This window comes from Heptranchias perlo, chromosome 7, assembly GCF_035084215.1.
Source record: "Heptranchias perlo isolate sHepPer1 chromosome 7, sHepPer1.hap1, whole genome shotgun sequence".
NCBI lineage: Eukaryota > Metazoa > Chordata > Chondrichthyes > Hexanchiformes > Hexanchidae > Heptranchias > Heptranchias perlo.
Window position 1 is genome coordinate 18,599,089 of NC_090331.1, and position 17,191 is coordinate 18,616,279.

A 17,191-nucleotide genomic window follows, 5' to 3' on the forward strand; every position below is an offset into this window, starting at 1 on the left:
TCAATTGGACACACCATTTATTGTTTGGGGGGAGGTGATGGGTGGGGGGAGGGCATTCCTGCTCCTGATCGGTATCCACTGTCTCTGCTGGAAAGTAACAACGTACAGGCACAGAGTGAGGACACGACCTGACTCAGCGGTGGTGCCCTTCATCATACTGAATAGCCTGCCAACACTTACTGTCTGCGTTATAATACTCGTTGAAGCAAGGTTCTGGAGGGTGGCAGAGGATTCTGAAAAAATACCCCAGCAAGAGTCAAGTGCCTTCAGGAGAGGAGAGACAAAAAAGGAAAGCTAACCCATAAAGAATAACTATCTTGAAGACTATGCTTTTAGTGCCTGGGTGGAGTCCAAACAATTCATGCAGCAAAATTTAAAAAGGAAACCACCAGTAATGGCCAAGAGCTGTGTTTAAAGTGCAACTCTTTGGTTTCTTATTTAAATCTGTCTAGTAAACTGCTGCTGCATATGGTCGAGATGACATCCACAGGCTGCACTTTAGAGATAGGAACCACCCCAAGCAGTGCCTTTTGCCAAGAAAGTAAGATAAATGTATTCAGCCCTCTAGCTCCCTTCTCCCCTGCCAAGAGTCTCATACTGTGACATAGTAATCATGTCAAGTAGGCCATCCAGGTCTCACCATTTTAAAAATACTCTGCATTTCTGTTTTTCCTACCAAAGTGGATAACTTCACATTTTTCCACATTATATTCCATCTGCCATGTTCTTGCCCACTCACTAAGCCTGTCTATATCCCCTTGAAGCCTCTTTGCATCCTCCTCACAACTCACATTCCCACCTAGTTTTGTGTCATCAGCAAACTTGGAAATATTACATTTGGTCCCCTCATCCAAATCATTGATATAGATTGTGAATAGCTGGGGCCCAAGCACCGATCCCTGCGGTACCCCACTAGTCACAGTCTGTCAACCTGAAAAAGACCTGTTTATTCCTACACTCTGTTTGCTGTCTGTTAACCAATTCTCAATCCATGTCAAAGACAAAGCATACTAGAACCTCAAGCTCAGACCACAGTTGAAATGGCAAAGATTAAATTGGTCTGGAGCGTCTCAAATTATACTGTGGTTTTCCTGCAACTTTATCCCTGTAGTTGCATATATCCAGCAATTCATTCATTGGAGCCAGGTTATTGAAATAAGGACAATGATTTTGTTTAAACAAAAAATGGATTGGCTTTAGATTCTGGTACTCCAAATCTACAATCACTCATGGCCAAGGCAGAGACAATGGGGATTTTGTAGAGAATGTGGTACATACCCTTCACTGACACTGAAGCTGACAGGCAAGCTGTGGTACCCTATGGAGGGAGTACTATTAACGTATGAAGCATCAGGCCATGGAGAGCACTGCAAAGAACAATGAGGAGCATAGGTTAGTCAGCATCTCTCAAAGTATGGCATTAGTATTCTTTTATTATAATGTAAAAGTGACAGAAAGCAACACAGTTTTTCCTCTTGTGGGTTATGCATAGGAGGTGATGATTAACTCCAACTACTGCAGTGTTTTTGTGTAAAAAAACATTAAAAGATGTAAAACTTTAAAAAAAGGGTAGAGGAACAGAGAAGGGTTAAGATATACAAATCTTTAAAAAGTGGGAGGACAAGTTGATAAAGCTGCAAAAAAAAATCGTAAGGGATCCCAGGTTTTATAAATAGGGTCAGAATACAAAAACAAAGAGGTAATGCTAAACCTGTAAAAATTATTGGTTAGGCTGAAGAATATCACGTCCAGATTCAGAAGCCCTACTTTAGGCAAGATATTAAGATCATAGAGAGATTCAATGAGATGAGAGGCTTTAGTTATGAGCAGAGAAGTGAGAAACTGACTCCTTTCACTAAAAGAGAGATGATTGAGAAGAGATCTGATAGGCATTCAAAATTATGAAGTGTTTTGATGAATAAGGGGAAAATTATTTCCAGTGGTCTGTAAGGCAATAACTAGAGGGCATAAACTTTAGATCATCACCAAAAGGAAGGGAGAGTTTAATAGAATACATTTTTTTAATGCATACTGTTCTTGAAATGTAAAATTCCCTACCTGAATCAGTGGTGGAAGCAGAAATTATAATAGCTTTCAAAAGAGAAATGGATAAATATCTGAAAGAAAAATTTTTAAAGTACGGGACTAAGCTCTTTTAGACAGCACCGGCACAATGGGCCTCGTTCTGTGTTGTAAAATTATATGATTCTACATAGAATAAACTGAATTTTAATTCAGAGTTCACCACAGATAAAAAAGGAAGATTCAGATGCTCTAAATTCTATTTTAAAATTACAATATTTGATTTCTACAGCAGTCTAACAATACACACGCTACATCTTGGGATAAAGAGAAGCATTTGAAAGTATTTCAATGTGACCTTCCTTCTCCCTTAGTTAATATAAAACTTCTACATTTTGAAACAAAATCAGGTCATTAATTTGTGGAATGTTAGCAGGGATGAATGGGTTCAGGAAGCAACCAGATAGATTTCTGGAGTGAAAAGGATCAGATGATTACAGAGACAGCTATGTAGGTGAGATTGACACCAAATACTCATTGGGCCTGCACTCCTAAAAAATTTTATGTGAAGTGCAGCAATAACTCCTTCTCATGGCACTGGATCTCACAAAATACAACATTCAAATCCCACTCTAGCACAAAATCCAGGCTGGCATCCTAGTGCAGTACTGAGGGAGCACTGCACTGTCAGAGGTGTCGTCTTTCAGACAAGACATTAAACCAAGGCCCTATCGGCCTCCTCAGGTGAACGTAAAAGATCCCATTACACTATTTCGAAGAAGAGCTAGGGAGTTCTGGCCAATATTTATCCCTCAACCAATATCTAAAAACAGATTATCTTGTGATTATCACATGTTTGCAGGACCTTGATGTGCACAAATTGGCTGCCGCGTTTCTTACATTACAAAAGTGACTACATTTTTCTTTTAAAAGTACCTCATTGGCTTTAAAGCACTTTAGGACATCTTCAGGTTGTGAAAGGCACTTTATAAAATGCAAGTTTTTTTTTTCTTTTAAGCTCAGGAGTGAATGCAAGAGATCAAAACATTTTTGATTAAAAGACTTGCATTTGCATAGTTCCTTATGTGTCTCAAACATCCCAAAGCACTTCACATTAATTACTTTAAAGTGCAGTTTCTTATGTAGGTAAATGCAACAACTGTTTTGCACACAGCAAGATCCTACAAAACAGCAGAGAGACGAATGATCAGTTAATTTTGTTTTGGTGGTGTTAAGTTGAGGGAGAAACATTGAAGAAGACACTGGGTGCACTCTCTACCCTTCTAATAGTGCCATGGGGGGTTCCCAACATCTACCTGAAAACATCAGCTTAACATCTCATCCGGAGGATGGCACCTCAAGCTGTGCAGCACTCCCTCAGTACGGAGCACGTTTACTGCAGGGCTTTCCTGCTCCTGTGCTTGCCAGCATTGAATTTTCTCCCATTCATTATAATGAACAAAAGATTGTGGGCTGGCAAGTGCAGTACATCCAGAACCTGGAACGGGGCCTGAACCCAACCATTCTGATTCGGAGGCCAAACTGCCCACAACTGAGCCAAGTTGACACTTAAATCATTTTGTAAAAATGTTGATTGCATCACATTGTGTTATCAAGAATCTCTAGTTATGGCACAAGATTGAATTTGAATAAATTACACTTTTATATGTTTAAAACGTAAAGCAAATAAAGAATAAACTTCAAAGCAAAAATAAAATACCGCAGATGCTGGAAATCTGAAATAAAAACAGAAAATGCTAGAAAACACTCAACAGATCAGGTAGCATCTATGGAGAGAGAAACAGAATTAACGTTTCAGGTCGATGACCTTTCATCAGAACAAAGGTCATCGACCTGAAGCATTAACACTTACTCGCTCCACAGATGCTCGCTGCCCTGCTGAATAAACTTTAATAGTTTCTTCCATGCACCCCACCCCCGAGGGAAGGTGTTATAAACCAAATAAAGAACTTCATCCCACTCGTGCGCTTCCTAAGTATTGATGCTTAAAGATCTGAAATGAATGGAATATGTACATCCACCCCAGTTGGGCAATTACACAAAATTAACTTTTCATTAAAAGGAACCAATATCAAATTATTATTAGATTATCTCTCATACAACCAAAATAAGGCTATAAATCAAAACTATCCAGGCTGAGCATGGGCTGGAAGGTCTTGTAGAAAGAAACGACCAGCCCAAACATCAATTAGCCATCTGGAACGCTGCATTATGACTCCAAATAGTACATGTGTTTATTTAGAACTGTGCATGGGAGATGTAGTTCAGTTTTGAATTCAGATTTTAAAAAACCTTAGCTAGTAATTTGATGTTGATGGGATGGCTTTTCACACACCAATGTTCTAGTTAGAAGAAACACTACCAAGAAAAGTTGTTACACAGCAAATAAGTGCATAAATTCAAGAAACTTACTTCTGCCACCTTTACCACTGTAAACATAAAATACACTAGAATCTATCAATAATCATTGTTTTATGTCAACAGTGACCTACAGAAAGGTGGTGATTGGGTTTGCAAGTTAGTGGAATATAAATTTAAATGTCCGTGTCCCAATTTAAGAGCTTCCACAATCCAATGCCTACAAGAAAGATCTCACCTCTGTGAGGATTGTTGTATCGTATGAATGTTGGTACTTTTCTCTCTCTTGGACCGTTCGCTTTTCTATTTTTTCCCGATCAGTTTTCTGTTTTCGATCAGCTCCCTTAGGCTTTAAAAACACACACCCATTACAACCATATTCAAGTCTTACAGGAATCTAGGAGCGAGTCAAATTCACATCATTTCAACCCAAGAAGCAAACACCAAAACAAACAAAAGTTCTCCACTCAGCTGAACTATAAATAAAACAAAAACAATCCAACCATTTCAGCAACATTTCGGCAACAAAATACTTTCAAATGGATTCATGATGCAATTACACTGATTTCTGGAAGGAGAGAAAGGAATGAGGGATACGGTGAAAAGGCAGGAAGGTGAGGTTGAATTGGCCTAATGGCCTTTTCTAAAAACTCTCATGATCTTAAATAACACATATAACGTTAAATAACACATATAACGTTAAATAACACATATAATGTAAGCTAAAATTAAAAGCTCATGGAACTGAAGGCAAATTATTGACCTGGTTAGGAGATTGGTTAGGCGGTAGACAACAGCGAGTAGGGATAATGGGTATGTACTCAAATTGGAAGGAAGTGACTAGTGGTGTCCCACAAGGATCTGTGCTAGGTCCTCAACTATTCACTATATTTATTAATAACTTAGATAACACAATAGGGAGCCATATATCCAAGTTTGCCAAGAACACAAAGATTGGTGGCATAGTGAGTAGCCTAGATGGGAGCAAAACAAATCACAAAGACAGATTAAGTGAGTGGGCAAAACTGTGGCAGATGGATTTCAATGCAGGAAGTGTGAGGTCATCCATTTTAGACCAAAAAAGGATAGATCCAAGTATTTTTTTAAATGGTGAGAAGCTAGGAACAGTGGCGGTCCAAAGAGATCACAGAAGCCAATCTTCAACCAATTCAATTCACTCCACATGATATCAAGAAACGGACGAGTGCACTGGATACAGCAAAGGCTATGGGTCACAAAAACATCCCAGCTGTAGTACTGAAGACTGGTACTCCAGAACTAGCCGCGCCACTAGCCAAGTTGTTCCAGTACAGCTACAAAATGGAAAATTGCTCAGTTATGTCTTGTCCACAAAAACCAGGACAAATCCAATCCGGCCAATTACCACCCCATCAGTCTACTCTCAATCAGCAAAGTGATGGAAGGTGTCATCAACAGTGCTATCAAGCAGCACTTACTCACTAATAACCTGCTCACCGATGCTCAGTTTGGGTTCCACCAGGACCACTCAGCTCCAGACCTCATTACAGCCTTGGTCCAAACATGGAAAAAAGAGCTGAATTCCAGATGTGAGGTGAGAGTGACTGCTCTTGATATCAAGGCAGCATTTGACTGAGTGTGGCATCAAGGAACCCTAGTAAAACTGAAGTCAATGGGAATCAGGGGGAAAACTCCAGTGGCTGGAGTTATACCTAGCACAAAGGAAGATGGTAGTGGTTGTTGGAGGCCAATTGATCTCAGCCCCAGGACATCGCTGCAGGAGTTCCTCAGGGCAGTGTCCTAGGCCCAACCATCTTCCGCTGCTTCATCAATGACCTTCCCTCCATCAGAAGGTCAGAAGTGAGGATGTTTGCTGATGATTGCACTGTGTTCAGTTCCATTCGCAACCCCTCAGATAATGAAGCAGTCCGTGCCCGCATGCAGCAAGGCCGGGACAACATCCAGGCTTGGGCTCATAAGTGGCAAGTAACATTCGCGCCAGATAAGTGCCAGGCAATGACCATCTCCAACAAGAGTGAGTCTAACCACCTCCCCTTGACATTCAACGGCATTACCATCGCCGAATCTCCCACCATCAACATCCTGGGGGTCACCATTGACCAGAAACTTAACTGGACCAGCCATATAAATACTGTGGCTACGAGAGCAGGTCAGAGGCTGGGTATTCTGCGGCGAGTGACTCACCTCCTGACTCCCCAAAGCCTTTCCACCATCTACAAGGCACAAGTCAGGAGTGTGATGAAATACTCTCCACTTGCCTGGATGAGTGCAGCTCCAACAACACTCAAGAAGCTCGACACCATCCAAGATAAAGCAGCCCGCTTGATTGGCACCCCATCCACCACCCTAAACATTCACTCCCTTCACCACCGGCGTACTGTGGCTGCAGTGTGTACCATCCACAGGATGCACTGCAGCAACTCGCCAAGGCTTCTTCGACAGCACCTCCCAAACCCGCGACCTCTACCACCTAGAAGGACAAGAGCAGCAGGCGCATGGGAACAACACCACCTGCACGTTCCCCTCCAAGTCACACACCATCCCGACTTGGAAATATATCGCCGTTCCTTCATCGTCGCTGGGTCAAAATCCTGGAACTCCCTACCTAACAGCACTGTGGGAGAACCTTCACCACATGGACTGCAGCGGTTCAAGAAGGTGGCTCACCACCAGCTTCTCAAGGGCAATTAGGGATGGGCAATAAATGCTGGCCTTGCCAGCAACACCCACATCTCATGAATGAATTTTTTTTTTTAAATCACTAAAATGTAGTAATCACTAAAAAAAAAGGAAAAAGCCTAATGGAATGTTAGCCTTTATAACTATTGTGCTAGAATATAAAGGGGAGGGAGTTTTACTACAGCAAACTACAAAGCCCTGGTTAGACCACATCTGGAGTACTGTCTACAGTTCGGGACACTGCACCTTGGAAAGGATATATTGGCCTTGGAAGGAGTGCAGCGCAGATTCACCAGAATGTTACCAGAGCTCCAAGGGTTAGATTATGAGGAGAGATTATATAAACTAGGCTTGTATTCCCTGGAATATAGAAGGGCAAGAGGTGATTTGATTGAGGTTTTTAGGATTTTGAAAAGAATTGATAGGGTAGATGGAGAGAAACTTTTTCTGCTGGTGGGGGAGTCTAGGGCAAGGGGACATAATCTTAAAATCAGAGCCAGGCCATTCAGGAGAGAAGTCTGGAAAAACTTCTTCACGCAAAGTGTGATCGAAGTGTGGAACTCTCTGCCACAAAAGTAGCAGATGCTGGCTCAATTAATAATTTTAAATCTGAAATAGATAGATTTTTGCTAGCCAAAGATATTAAGGGATATGGAGCCAAGGTGGGTGGATGGAGTTAAGATACAGATCGGCCATGATCTCACTGAATGGCGGAACAGTCTCGAGGGGCTGAATGGCCTGCTCCTGTTCCCATGTTCCTAAAGCGTTTAGGGTTTTAAAGGGAGTGGTGTTTCCTAGGGACTTAATATTGCTGATAGCTCCCATTCTGAAACTCTTGTTCATGGGCAGTAATGGCTGATGAATTGTGACAAGCTATTGAGAGGTACGCAATATTTTGGGTGGATGTACCTCACCTTTCTCAACATAACAGAGAATGGAAACTCACCACCCAAACAAACTGTGGGTGCATAACCATACTGTGGCAGACAGCAACATTAATATGATTTCATACAGTACAAAAAGGAGCAAGATATGAAGAGTTAATTTTCTGCTGATCATCAACCCAAGCAGACAACCACCTTCAATGTTCGTGATAAGCCCCTAGCCTAGCAGTAAGCTACTTAGCCCATACCTTGAACACTTTGATCTGGCAACTGGCGGAGTACAGGTGTTCTGTATATTCACCATTCTCGTTTTGTTTGAAGGTGTCAATCAGAATCCTGAACGGAACCCCCTTCTCCCCACCGTGTTTCCTGGGGGTGAACTCAGTGCTGATACAATGGACCTAAAAGAAATATTTAAAACACTTTTAAAAGTTTCCCTATCCTGTATTAATTATTGGTGATGCCACATTTTGGATATTGTATTCAGTTCTGGACACCCACTTTCAGACACTGATACACTGGAAGGGTTCAAAGAAAAGTGATGAGGAGATGAATCTGGAACTTGTGACCAAATCATGAGGAGAGGCTCAGAACTGATCTTGTTTTCAAAAGGAGAGGAGACATTGGACAGAAGACATGATCCAGGGATTTAAAACAAACAGTGAAGAGGTATAGATGACAATTGTGTTAACAGGCTAGAAGAGTGGGACTGTGAGTTCAGAACTAGAGGGCACAGGCTGCAAATTAATAAACTTCAAGCAAGATTAGAGATTATGTCTCCTCTCATTTCCCCTCCCCCCCATGCATTGCATTAGAGGCTGAGACACACCACTGTAACAGCGGGAAGCTATTGGATAGTCATCATACCTGAACAAAAACTGAAGTCCTTTTGGCAGGATCCCAAAGAAATTCAATAGTATTTAGCTGCATCGGATTTGCTCGAGGGTCCAAGATACCAACTGACAGCGGTATGTCTGAAAAAAAGTTACATTTTATAATAATTTTAAGAGTACTTTCATGGCATTAGGACAGAGGATGTTCCCCCGCCATGCCAAATAAAAACAGCTTGTACAAAATAAGCTTATGCAGGGACCAGCTAGGATTTAGCACAAGCTCTCAACCTCAGTCAGGCAAGTGTATAATGCAGTGTGACTGTTAGTTCACAAATTAAATCCTGTAATAATGGAATTAACTGAACCAAAGCAGTGAGATAATACATCGCCCAGTCAGATCCCCACCAAAGGGGGAAGGGGAGTAGAAAGGGAGGAAAGAATATCAAAAATCATTGAGCACATTATCTGGGGTCGATTAGGTCAGGTGATGCTGGGGATTGGAAGGGACAATTACAAAATAATATAAAGAACCTCTAGTCTATTATCTCAACAAATATTGCACATCATGTTGAAATATCTAAATGTTAGGGGAGGGGGCGATGTATTATCTAATTGATCTGGTTAAGTTAATTCCACTAATACAGGATTTAGTTTGTGAATGAACAGTCACACCTGCATTATGCACTCAGCTTCTGACAGTAGCTGTGGTGTCACCAGGTTCAGCCAGCGAATTATTTTTGAAGCAACGGAACAAATAATGCTGCTCACCCATGTCCAGAATGCGGTCTCCCGGCCGGCTCCATCTCCAGCCCTCCAGCTGCTGGTGCTCAGTGTACTGTAAACGCCGGTCATGGAAAACCACACGGATAATGCTCTGCAAGACAATCCAGTGGAAGGTCATCGCAAAGGATTGGGATTCAGAACTGGTTATCCTGCACCATTTCTGTGCACTTAAACAAACAGCAATATGGAGAACACACAGAGACTATGGACTGGTAGAAAGTACATGGAATTATACTCAGTGCTTTTACTAGCACGGATGTGCTACACATTTCTCTCCTTCCCCACCCCTTACTTGTGGGACAGGACTTTTTTTTAATAAATGAGTTTACATTCACTTTATGAATAGGAAACAATGGGATTTAGGAGTGACATTGTCTGTTTTAATACATTTCATACATTCTATTGCTTGGGTTTCTTGTGCAATGCTCTACCCCTGCCTGGCAGAGTGGATGGTCAATTTGCTTTAGGACGTCCTTCATTGAAGCTTCACCATCTCTTGTGAATACATCTGGAGCAGGGGATATAGGAAAGAAAAATACAAAATCAAAATCTATGAATAAGTAAAGATGTCTGGAAAATGCAGGAATCTAAACAGCTCATAGTAAACTGGGGGATGGGGGCAGAGGGTAAAGTGGTCCTTTATGTATAAGTTTTTTTTTATTCGTTCACGGGATGTGGGCGTCGCTGGCGAGGCCAGCATTTATTGCCCATCCCCAATTGCCCTAGAGAAGGTGGTGGTGAGCCGCCTTCTTGAACCGCTGCAGTCTGTGTGGTGACGGTTCTCCCACAGTGCTGTTAGGAAGGGAATTCCAGGATTTTGACCCAGCGACAATGAAGGAACGGCGATATATTTTCCAAGTCGGGATGGTGTGTGACTTGGAGGGGAACGTGCAGGTGGTGTTGTTCCCATGCGCCTGCTGCTCTTGTCCTTCTAGGTGGTAGAGGTCGCGGGTTTGGGAGGTGCTGTCGAAGAAGCCTTGGCGAGTTGCTGCAGTGCATCCTGTGGATGGTGCACACTGCAGCCACAGTACGCCGGTGGTGAAGGGAGTGAATGTTTAGGGTGGTGGATGGGGTGCCAATCAAGCGGGCTGCTTTATCCTGGATGGTGTCGAGCTTCTTGAGTGTTGTTGGAGCTGCACTCATCCAGGCAAGTGGAGAGTATTCCATCACACTCCTGACTTGTGCCTTGTAGATGGTGGAAAGGCTTTGGGGAGTCAGGAGGTGAGTCACTCGCCGCAGAATACCCAGCCTCTGACCTGCTCTCGTAGCCACAGTATTTATATGGCTGGTCCAGTTAAGTTTCTGGTCAATGGTGACCCCCAGGATGTTGATGGTGGGAGATTCGGCGATGGTAATGCCGTTGAATGTCAAGGGGAGGTGGTTAGACTCTCTCTTGTTGGAGATGGTCATTGCCTGGCACTTATCTGGCGCGAATGTTACTTGCCACTTATGAGCCCAAGCCTGGATGTTGTCCAGGTCTTGCTGCATGCGGGCTCGGGCTGCTTCATTATCTGAGGGGTTGCGAATGGAACTGAACACTGTGCAATCATCAGCGAACATCCCCATTTCTGACCTTATGATGGAGGGAAGGTCATTGATGAAGCAGCTGAAGATGGTTGGGCCTAGGACACTGCCCTGAGGAACTCCTGCTGCAATGCCCTGGGGCTGAGATGATTGGCCTCCAACAACCACTACCATCTTCCTTTGTGCTAGGTATGACTCCAGCCACTGGAGAGTTTTCCCCCTGATTCCCATGGACTTCAATTTTACTAGGGCTCCTTGGTGCCACACTCGGTCAAATGCTGCCTTGATGTCAAGGGCAGTCATTCTCACCTCACCTCTAGTATATGACCATTCCTCAGGAACAACTTTAGCAGATTCAGTGCTAATGTGTGTCTGAAACATATCCAAAAGAAACATTAGGCTATGAAAATAGCTGGGGCTTACCGTGTGACCATGCAGTCTACCCGACTTTTTTCTTTGGGAGGGGTAACATTTGGGCGGGGGGGTGGGGGGTGGGGGAAAGAGGGGAAAGAAGGATAACAGCATGGCACAACATCTGAAAGGTAATCAGTAATAGCCCAGGTCAGCAGCTTATTGTTGCTGAAACAAAACACAAGTACATCTTTCCACATCAACAAATATAATGAATATCATAAAAACAAAACAATTACAGGCAAATGTAACCCTGCACAATCCATTCACATGGACACATGGAAGGTGCAAGGACTGCTGCACTTGTTGATCATACGCACTTTCCAGAGATGGAACAGATGTCTCCCATCCTGCAAGTTCTTACCTTTATATATTTGCCAATTATTTCCTGACAATCTTCTAGCTTTCTGTTGTCAAGCATACGGATTTCATAAGGTTGACCTAGTTGATAAGAAAACAAAATGTTGGTGCACTCTACCCCTTAATTAGAAATGACTTCATTCAAGTTATCTGATAATTCATATTATTTAACCACTAAATTTCTCACTTTCCTAGTTACTCAATTCAAATTGCTGGATAATTGAATTTTATTAAGTGCATAAACTGACTTTGAATTATCAGGAATAAACGGTTTTGTTCATTTGCAGTTACAGCACTGCAAATGTCAGTCTCCCTCTCATGTGGAATAGATTCCATATTCAACAGCATTGTGTTTTATTTTTGAGGGGGGTTAGTTCTGTCTTTCCTCTCTCTCTCGTCTTTCAGCCATTCCCAAAAAACAAATGTATTGTTATCCAAAGGCTGTATCTCATCCGGAGGTTCATACCCGTCGGGTAACATATAGTCCTCCTGCAATAATCTGCTCACTGGATTCTACTTAGTTTCATGCTATATACTATCCAACTCTCTTCAGTATGGTAGATATCGCCACACAGATTAGATGATTACAGAACAAGACACTTAACTTTATTTACAAGTGACAAGATAATTTTAGATATACAAATTATACATTTTACACCAATGCACACTCAAAAAACAAGAAAGTCTATAATTGGTCAATTACCCTTTATAAGAACGTCTTTTGATAGTTGTTCGAACTGAGAGGGTCTTGAAATCAAAAGTTCTTATTACAGCTCGACAAATTCAGCTTCTTTGCATCCTCTCCTGCTTAATTCTCTGTTCACCTCGGGCAGGGCTTGCTTCTCCCAGAATTCTTGTTTGGTTTTAAAAAAACAAAACACTTTCGAGAGTCCTCCATGCTGATTCAAACCCCCAGCTTTTAACCCGGTAGATATCAAAATTCAACATTTCTGTTAACTCTTTGATTTGGAGGTTCCCAGACAAACTCAACAATACTCCAATGTGTATATATCCAATTTTCAATAGAAAACAGATGTCATAAATAGAGTGGTCAACATGCAGGCAAATAGAAACATTTCACATGTTGGTTTCAAAACATACACATTTTCAGAATGGAACAAGCCAGTTATTTTCAATCAAGAGAACAATGTTGCTAATTAAGTCAAGGACATTAACCAATTTGATCTTTTAAGTCAAAGACACTCCTGATTTCTATGTAAGCGATTCAAACTTTAAACTTTACTACAAGCAGATTATTCAATTTATATTAAAAATTGATTTAGTTGTTTTAAAACTACAGTAAACATGGAGGCACTTAATACTGGATGACTTTGTGTGAGGAGATTTTCATTGCTTTAATTGCTGCGGTGATACTTCAAAATCTTTCTTATTGTTAATCTAACTAAAGCCAGGTTCGACCTGGAGTAAACTGACTGTCCAGCTGCAGAATGTTACACAAGTTGCTCATTAATGACTTAACAAGCAATGGCCCTTTTGGGGGTTTAGGAATTCTCAGAGCAGCACTAACACGGACAGCAATCTCTACTAATATTGCACCAGTGGAAAATATGGCCCATAATGTTTAACCTAAACTATGAAGGCAGCATCATGACTGGTTATTAATTGGGTCTATTACTATGTAGGACATTCTCAACATACTAAAAGGGAGGGGTTATATGTATTTAAAAAAGAGTAACTTAAGATCTTGTCCAACTGATGCAATATCAGTAGGAAGTGCTAACAGACTATTTATCTGATAGGATAAATTTTATATGTGATCTTCTCACCTGTAACCTCTGCAGTCCTGCTAGTCCTGCTATGTTGAATCTAAAAACTCAGAAGCTCCCTACCGTGTGTAATCAGCCTGGACTTCACAGCAATTTTTGAGGCTGCACATAAGTTTCAACTCCTTCTTGTTTAAAGAATTTCACTAAGATTACACTCAGAAGTAATATCTGTTGTAGCGCCTGCCCTAAGGGAGTTAGTGCAAGGGTGAGTGCAAATCTGGGTAAGTTACAAGCAGGTCCAAATTCAGAGCAGCCCAAAAGTAAGATTTGCTTGAATTTTCAGGTTATCATTGTTTAATGAGGAAGTAATGATAATGGTGTTTCCAGCATGGCTCAGAATTCACTGAGTTTGGATCCAAAGGAAAATCTAAACCAAAGTTTATCATCTCTAGTTTCAGGTGTACTTTAGTCACAGGATGATATACAGCAGTGAGTAGAAAGACACACTGTGTACACCTAATTATAGGGCTGTTCAGTAATTCCCCACCCCTAATTCTGACCTCAGCTTTTTTTATTATTCGTCATGGGATGCGGGCGTCGCTGGCAAGGCCAGCATTTATTGCCCATCCCTAATTGCCCTTGAGAAGGTGGTGGTGAGCCGCCTACTTGAACCACTGCAGTCCGTGTGGTGAAAGTTCTCCCACAGTGCTGTTAGGAAGGGAGTTCCAGGATTTTGACCCAGCGACGATGAAGGAACAGCGATATATTTCCAAGTCGGGATGGTATGTGACTTGGAGGGGAACATGCAGGTGGGGCTGTTCCCATGTGCCTGTTCCCATGTGCCTGATGCTCTTGTCCATCTAGATGGTAGAGGTCGCGGGTTTGGGAGGTGCTGTCGAAGAAGCCTTGGCGAGTTGCTGCAGTGCATCCTGTGGATGGTACACACTGCAGCCACAGTACGCCGGTGGTGAAGGGAGTGAATGTTTAGGGTGGTGGATGGGGTGCCAATCAAGCGGGTTGCTTTGTCCTGGATGGTGTTGACCTTCTTGAGTGTTGTTAGAGCTGCACTCATCCAGGCAAGTGGAGAGTATTCCATCACACTCCTGACTTGTGCCTTGTAGATGGTGGAAAGGCTTTGGGGAGTCAGGAGGTGAGCCACTCGCCGCAGAATACCCAGCCTCTGACCTGTTCGTGTAGCCACAGTATTTATATGGCTGGTCCAGTTAAGTTTCTGGTCAATGGTGACCCCCCCAGGATGTTGATGGTGGGGGATTCAGCAATGGTAGGGGATTCAGCGATGGTAATGCCGTTGAATGTCAAGGGGAGGTGGTTAGACTCTCTCTTGTTGGAGATGGTCATTGCCTGGCACTTATCTGGTGCGAATGTTACTTGCCACTTATCAGGCCAAGACTGGATGTTGTCCAGGTCTTGCTGCATGCAGGCTCGGACTGCTTCATTATTTGAGGGGTTGCGAATGGAACTGAACACTGTACAATCATCAGCGAACTTCCCCATTTCTGACCTTATGATGGAGGGAAGGTCATTGATGAAGCAGCTGAAGATGGTTGGGCCTAGGACACTGCCCTGAGGAACTCCTGCAGCAATGTCCTGGGGCTGAGATGATTGGCCTCCAACAACCACTACCATCTTCCTTTGTGCTAGGTATGACTCCAGCCACTGCAGAGTTTTCCTCTGATTTCCAATTACTTCAATTTTACAAGAGCTCCTTGGTGCCATACTCGGTCAAATGCTGCCTTGATGTCAAGGGCAGTCACTCTCACCTCATCTCTGGAATTCAGCTCTTTTGTCCATGTTTGGACCAAGGCTGTAATGAGGTCTGGAGCCGAGTGGTCCTGGCGGAACCCAAACTGAGCATCAGTAAGCAGGTTATTGGTGAGTAAGTGCCGCTTGATAGCACCATCGACGACATCTTCCATCACTTTGCTGATGATTGAGTGTAGACTGATGGGGCGGTAATTGGCCGGATTGGATTTGTCCTGCTTTTTGTGGACAGGACATACCTGGGCAATTTTCCACATTATCGGGTAGATGCCAGTGTTGTAGCTGTACTAGAACAACTTGGCTAGAGGCGCGGCTAGTTCTGGAGCACAAGTCTTCAGCACTACAGCCGAGATGTTGTCGGGGCCCATAGCCTTTGCTATATCCAGTGCACTCAGCCGTTTCTTGATATCACATGGAGTGAATCAAATTGGCTGAAGACTGGCTTCTGTGATGGTGGGGATATCGGAAGGAGGCCAAGATGGATCATCCACTCGGCACCTCTGGCTGAAGATGGTTGCAAACGCTTCAGCCTTGTCTTTTGCACTCACATGCTGGACTCCACCATCATTGAGGATGGGGATGTTTGCAGAGCCTCCTCCTCCTGTTAGTTGTTTAATTGTCCACCATTGTTCACGACTGGATGTGGCAGGACTGCAGAGCTTTGATCTGATCCGTTGGTTGTGGAATTGCTTAGCTCTGTCTATTGCATGTTGCTTCCGCTGTTTAGCATGCATGTAGTCCTGAGTTGTAGCTTCACTAGGTTGGCACCTCATTTTTAGGTATACCTGGTGCTGTTCCTGGCATGCTCTTCTACACTCCTCATTGAACCAGGGTTGATCCCTTGGCTTGTTGGTAATGGTAGAGTGAGTAATATGCCGGGCCATGAGGTTACAGATTGTGCTGGAATACAACTATGCTGCTGCTGATGTCCCACAGCACCTCATGGATGCCCAGTTTTGAGCTGCTAGATCTGTTCTGAATCTATCCCATTTAGCACGGCGGTGGTACCACACAACACGTTGGATGGTATCCTCACTGCGAAGACGGGACTGCGTCTCCACGAGGACTGTGCGGTGGTCACTCCTACCAATACTGTCATGGACAGATGCATTTGCGATAGGTGAGGACGAGGTCAAGTAAGTTTTTCCCTCGTGTTGGTTCGCTCACCACCTTCCGCAGGGCTAGTCTAGCAGCTATGTCCTTCAGGACTCGGCCAGCTCGGTCAGTAGTGGTGCTACCGAGCCACTCTTGGTGATGGACATTGAACTCCCCCACCCAGAGTACATTTTGTGCCCTTGCTACCCTCAGTGCTTCCTCCAAGTGGTGTTCAACACGGAGAAGGACAGATTCATCAGCTGAGGGAGGACGGTAGGTGGTAATCAGCAGGAGGTTTCCTTGCCCATGTTTGACCTGATGCCATGAGATTTCATGGGGTCCAGAGTCAATGTTGAGGACTCCCAGGGCCACTCCCTCCTGACTGTCTATCACTGTACCACCACGTCTGGTCGGTCTGTCTTGCCGGTGGGACAGGACATACCCAGGGATGGTGATGAAGAGTCTGGGATGTTGGCTGAAAGGTATGATTCTGTGAGTATGGCTATGTCGAGCTGTTGCTTGACTAGTCTGTGGGACAGCTCTCCCAATTTTGGGACAAATCCCCTGATGTTAGTGAGGAGGACTTTGCAGGGTCGACTGGGCTTGGTTTGCCGTTGTCGTGTCTGGTGCCTAGTGGTCCAATGCCGGGTGGTCTGTCCGGTAGCAAGATTTTACAACTGAGTGGCTTGCTGGGCCATTTCAGAGGGCAATT

General features: G+C 43.4%; 1 protein-coding gene across 2 annotated transcripts in view; it reads right to left on the reverse strand.

The window, feature by feature from the left end:
- The window catches only part of tfcp2l1 (transcription factor CP2-like 1), a 50,385-nt gene that overhangs the window by 22,601 nt on the left and 10,593 nt on the right, over nt 1-17,191 (reverse strand). Inside the window, exons 2-8 of one of the 2 annotated variants that reach the window (XM_067987124.1) lie at nt 12,579-12,728; nt 11,880-11,956; nt 9,566-9,671; nt 8,832-8,938; nt 8,213-8,365; nt 4,640-4,750; nt 1,279-1,367 (exon numbers count right to left, since the gene is read on the reverse strand). In XM_067987124.1, coding sequence (XP_067843225.1) covers nt 1,279-1,367; nt 4,640-4,750; nt 8,213-8,365; nt 8,832-8,938; nt 9,566-9,671; nt 11,880-11,936 — 623 coding nt within the window. In that variant the 5' untranslated portion in view covers nt 11,937-11,956; nt 12,579-12,728. The remainder of the gene's footprint in view (nt 1-1,278; nt 1,368-4,639; nt 4,751-8,212; nt 8,366-8,831; nt 8,939-9,565; nt 9,672-11,879; nt 11,957-12,578; nt 12,729-17,191) is intronic. The other variant, XM_067987122.1, reaches the window with a different exon arrangement.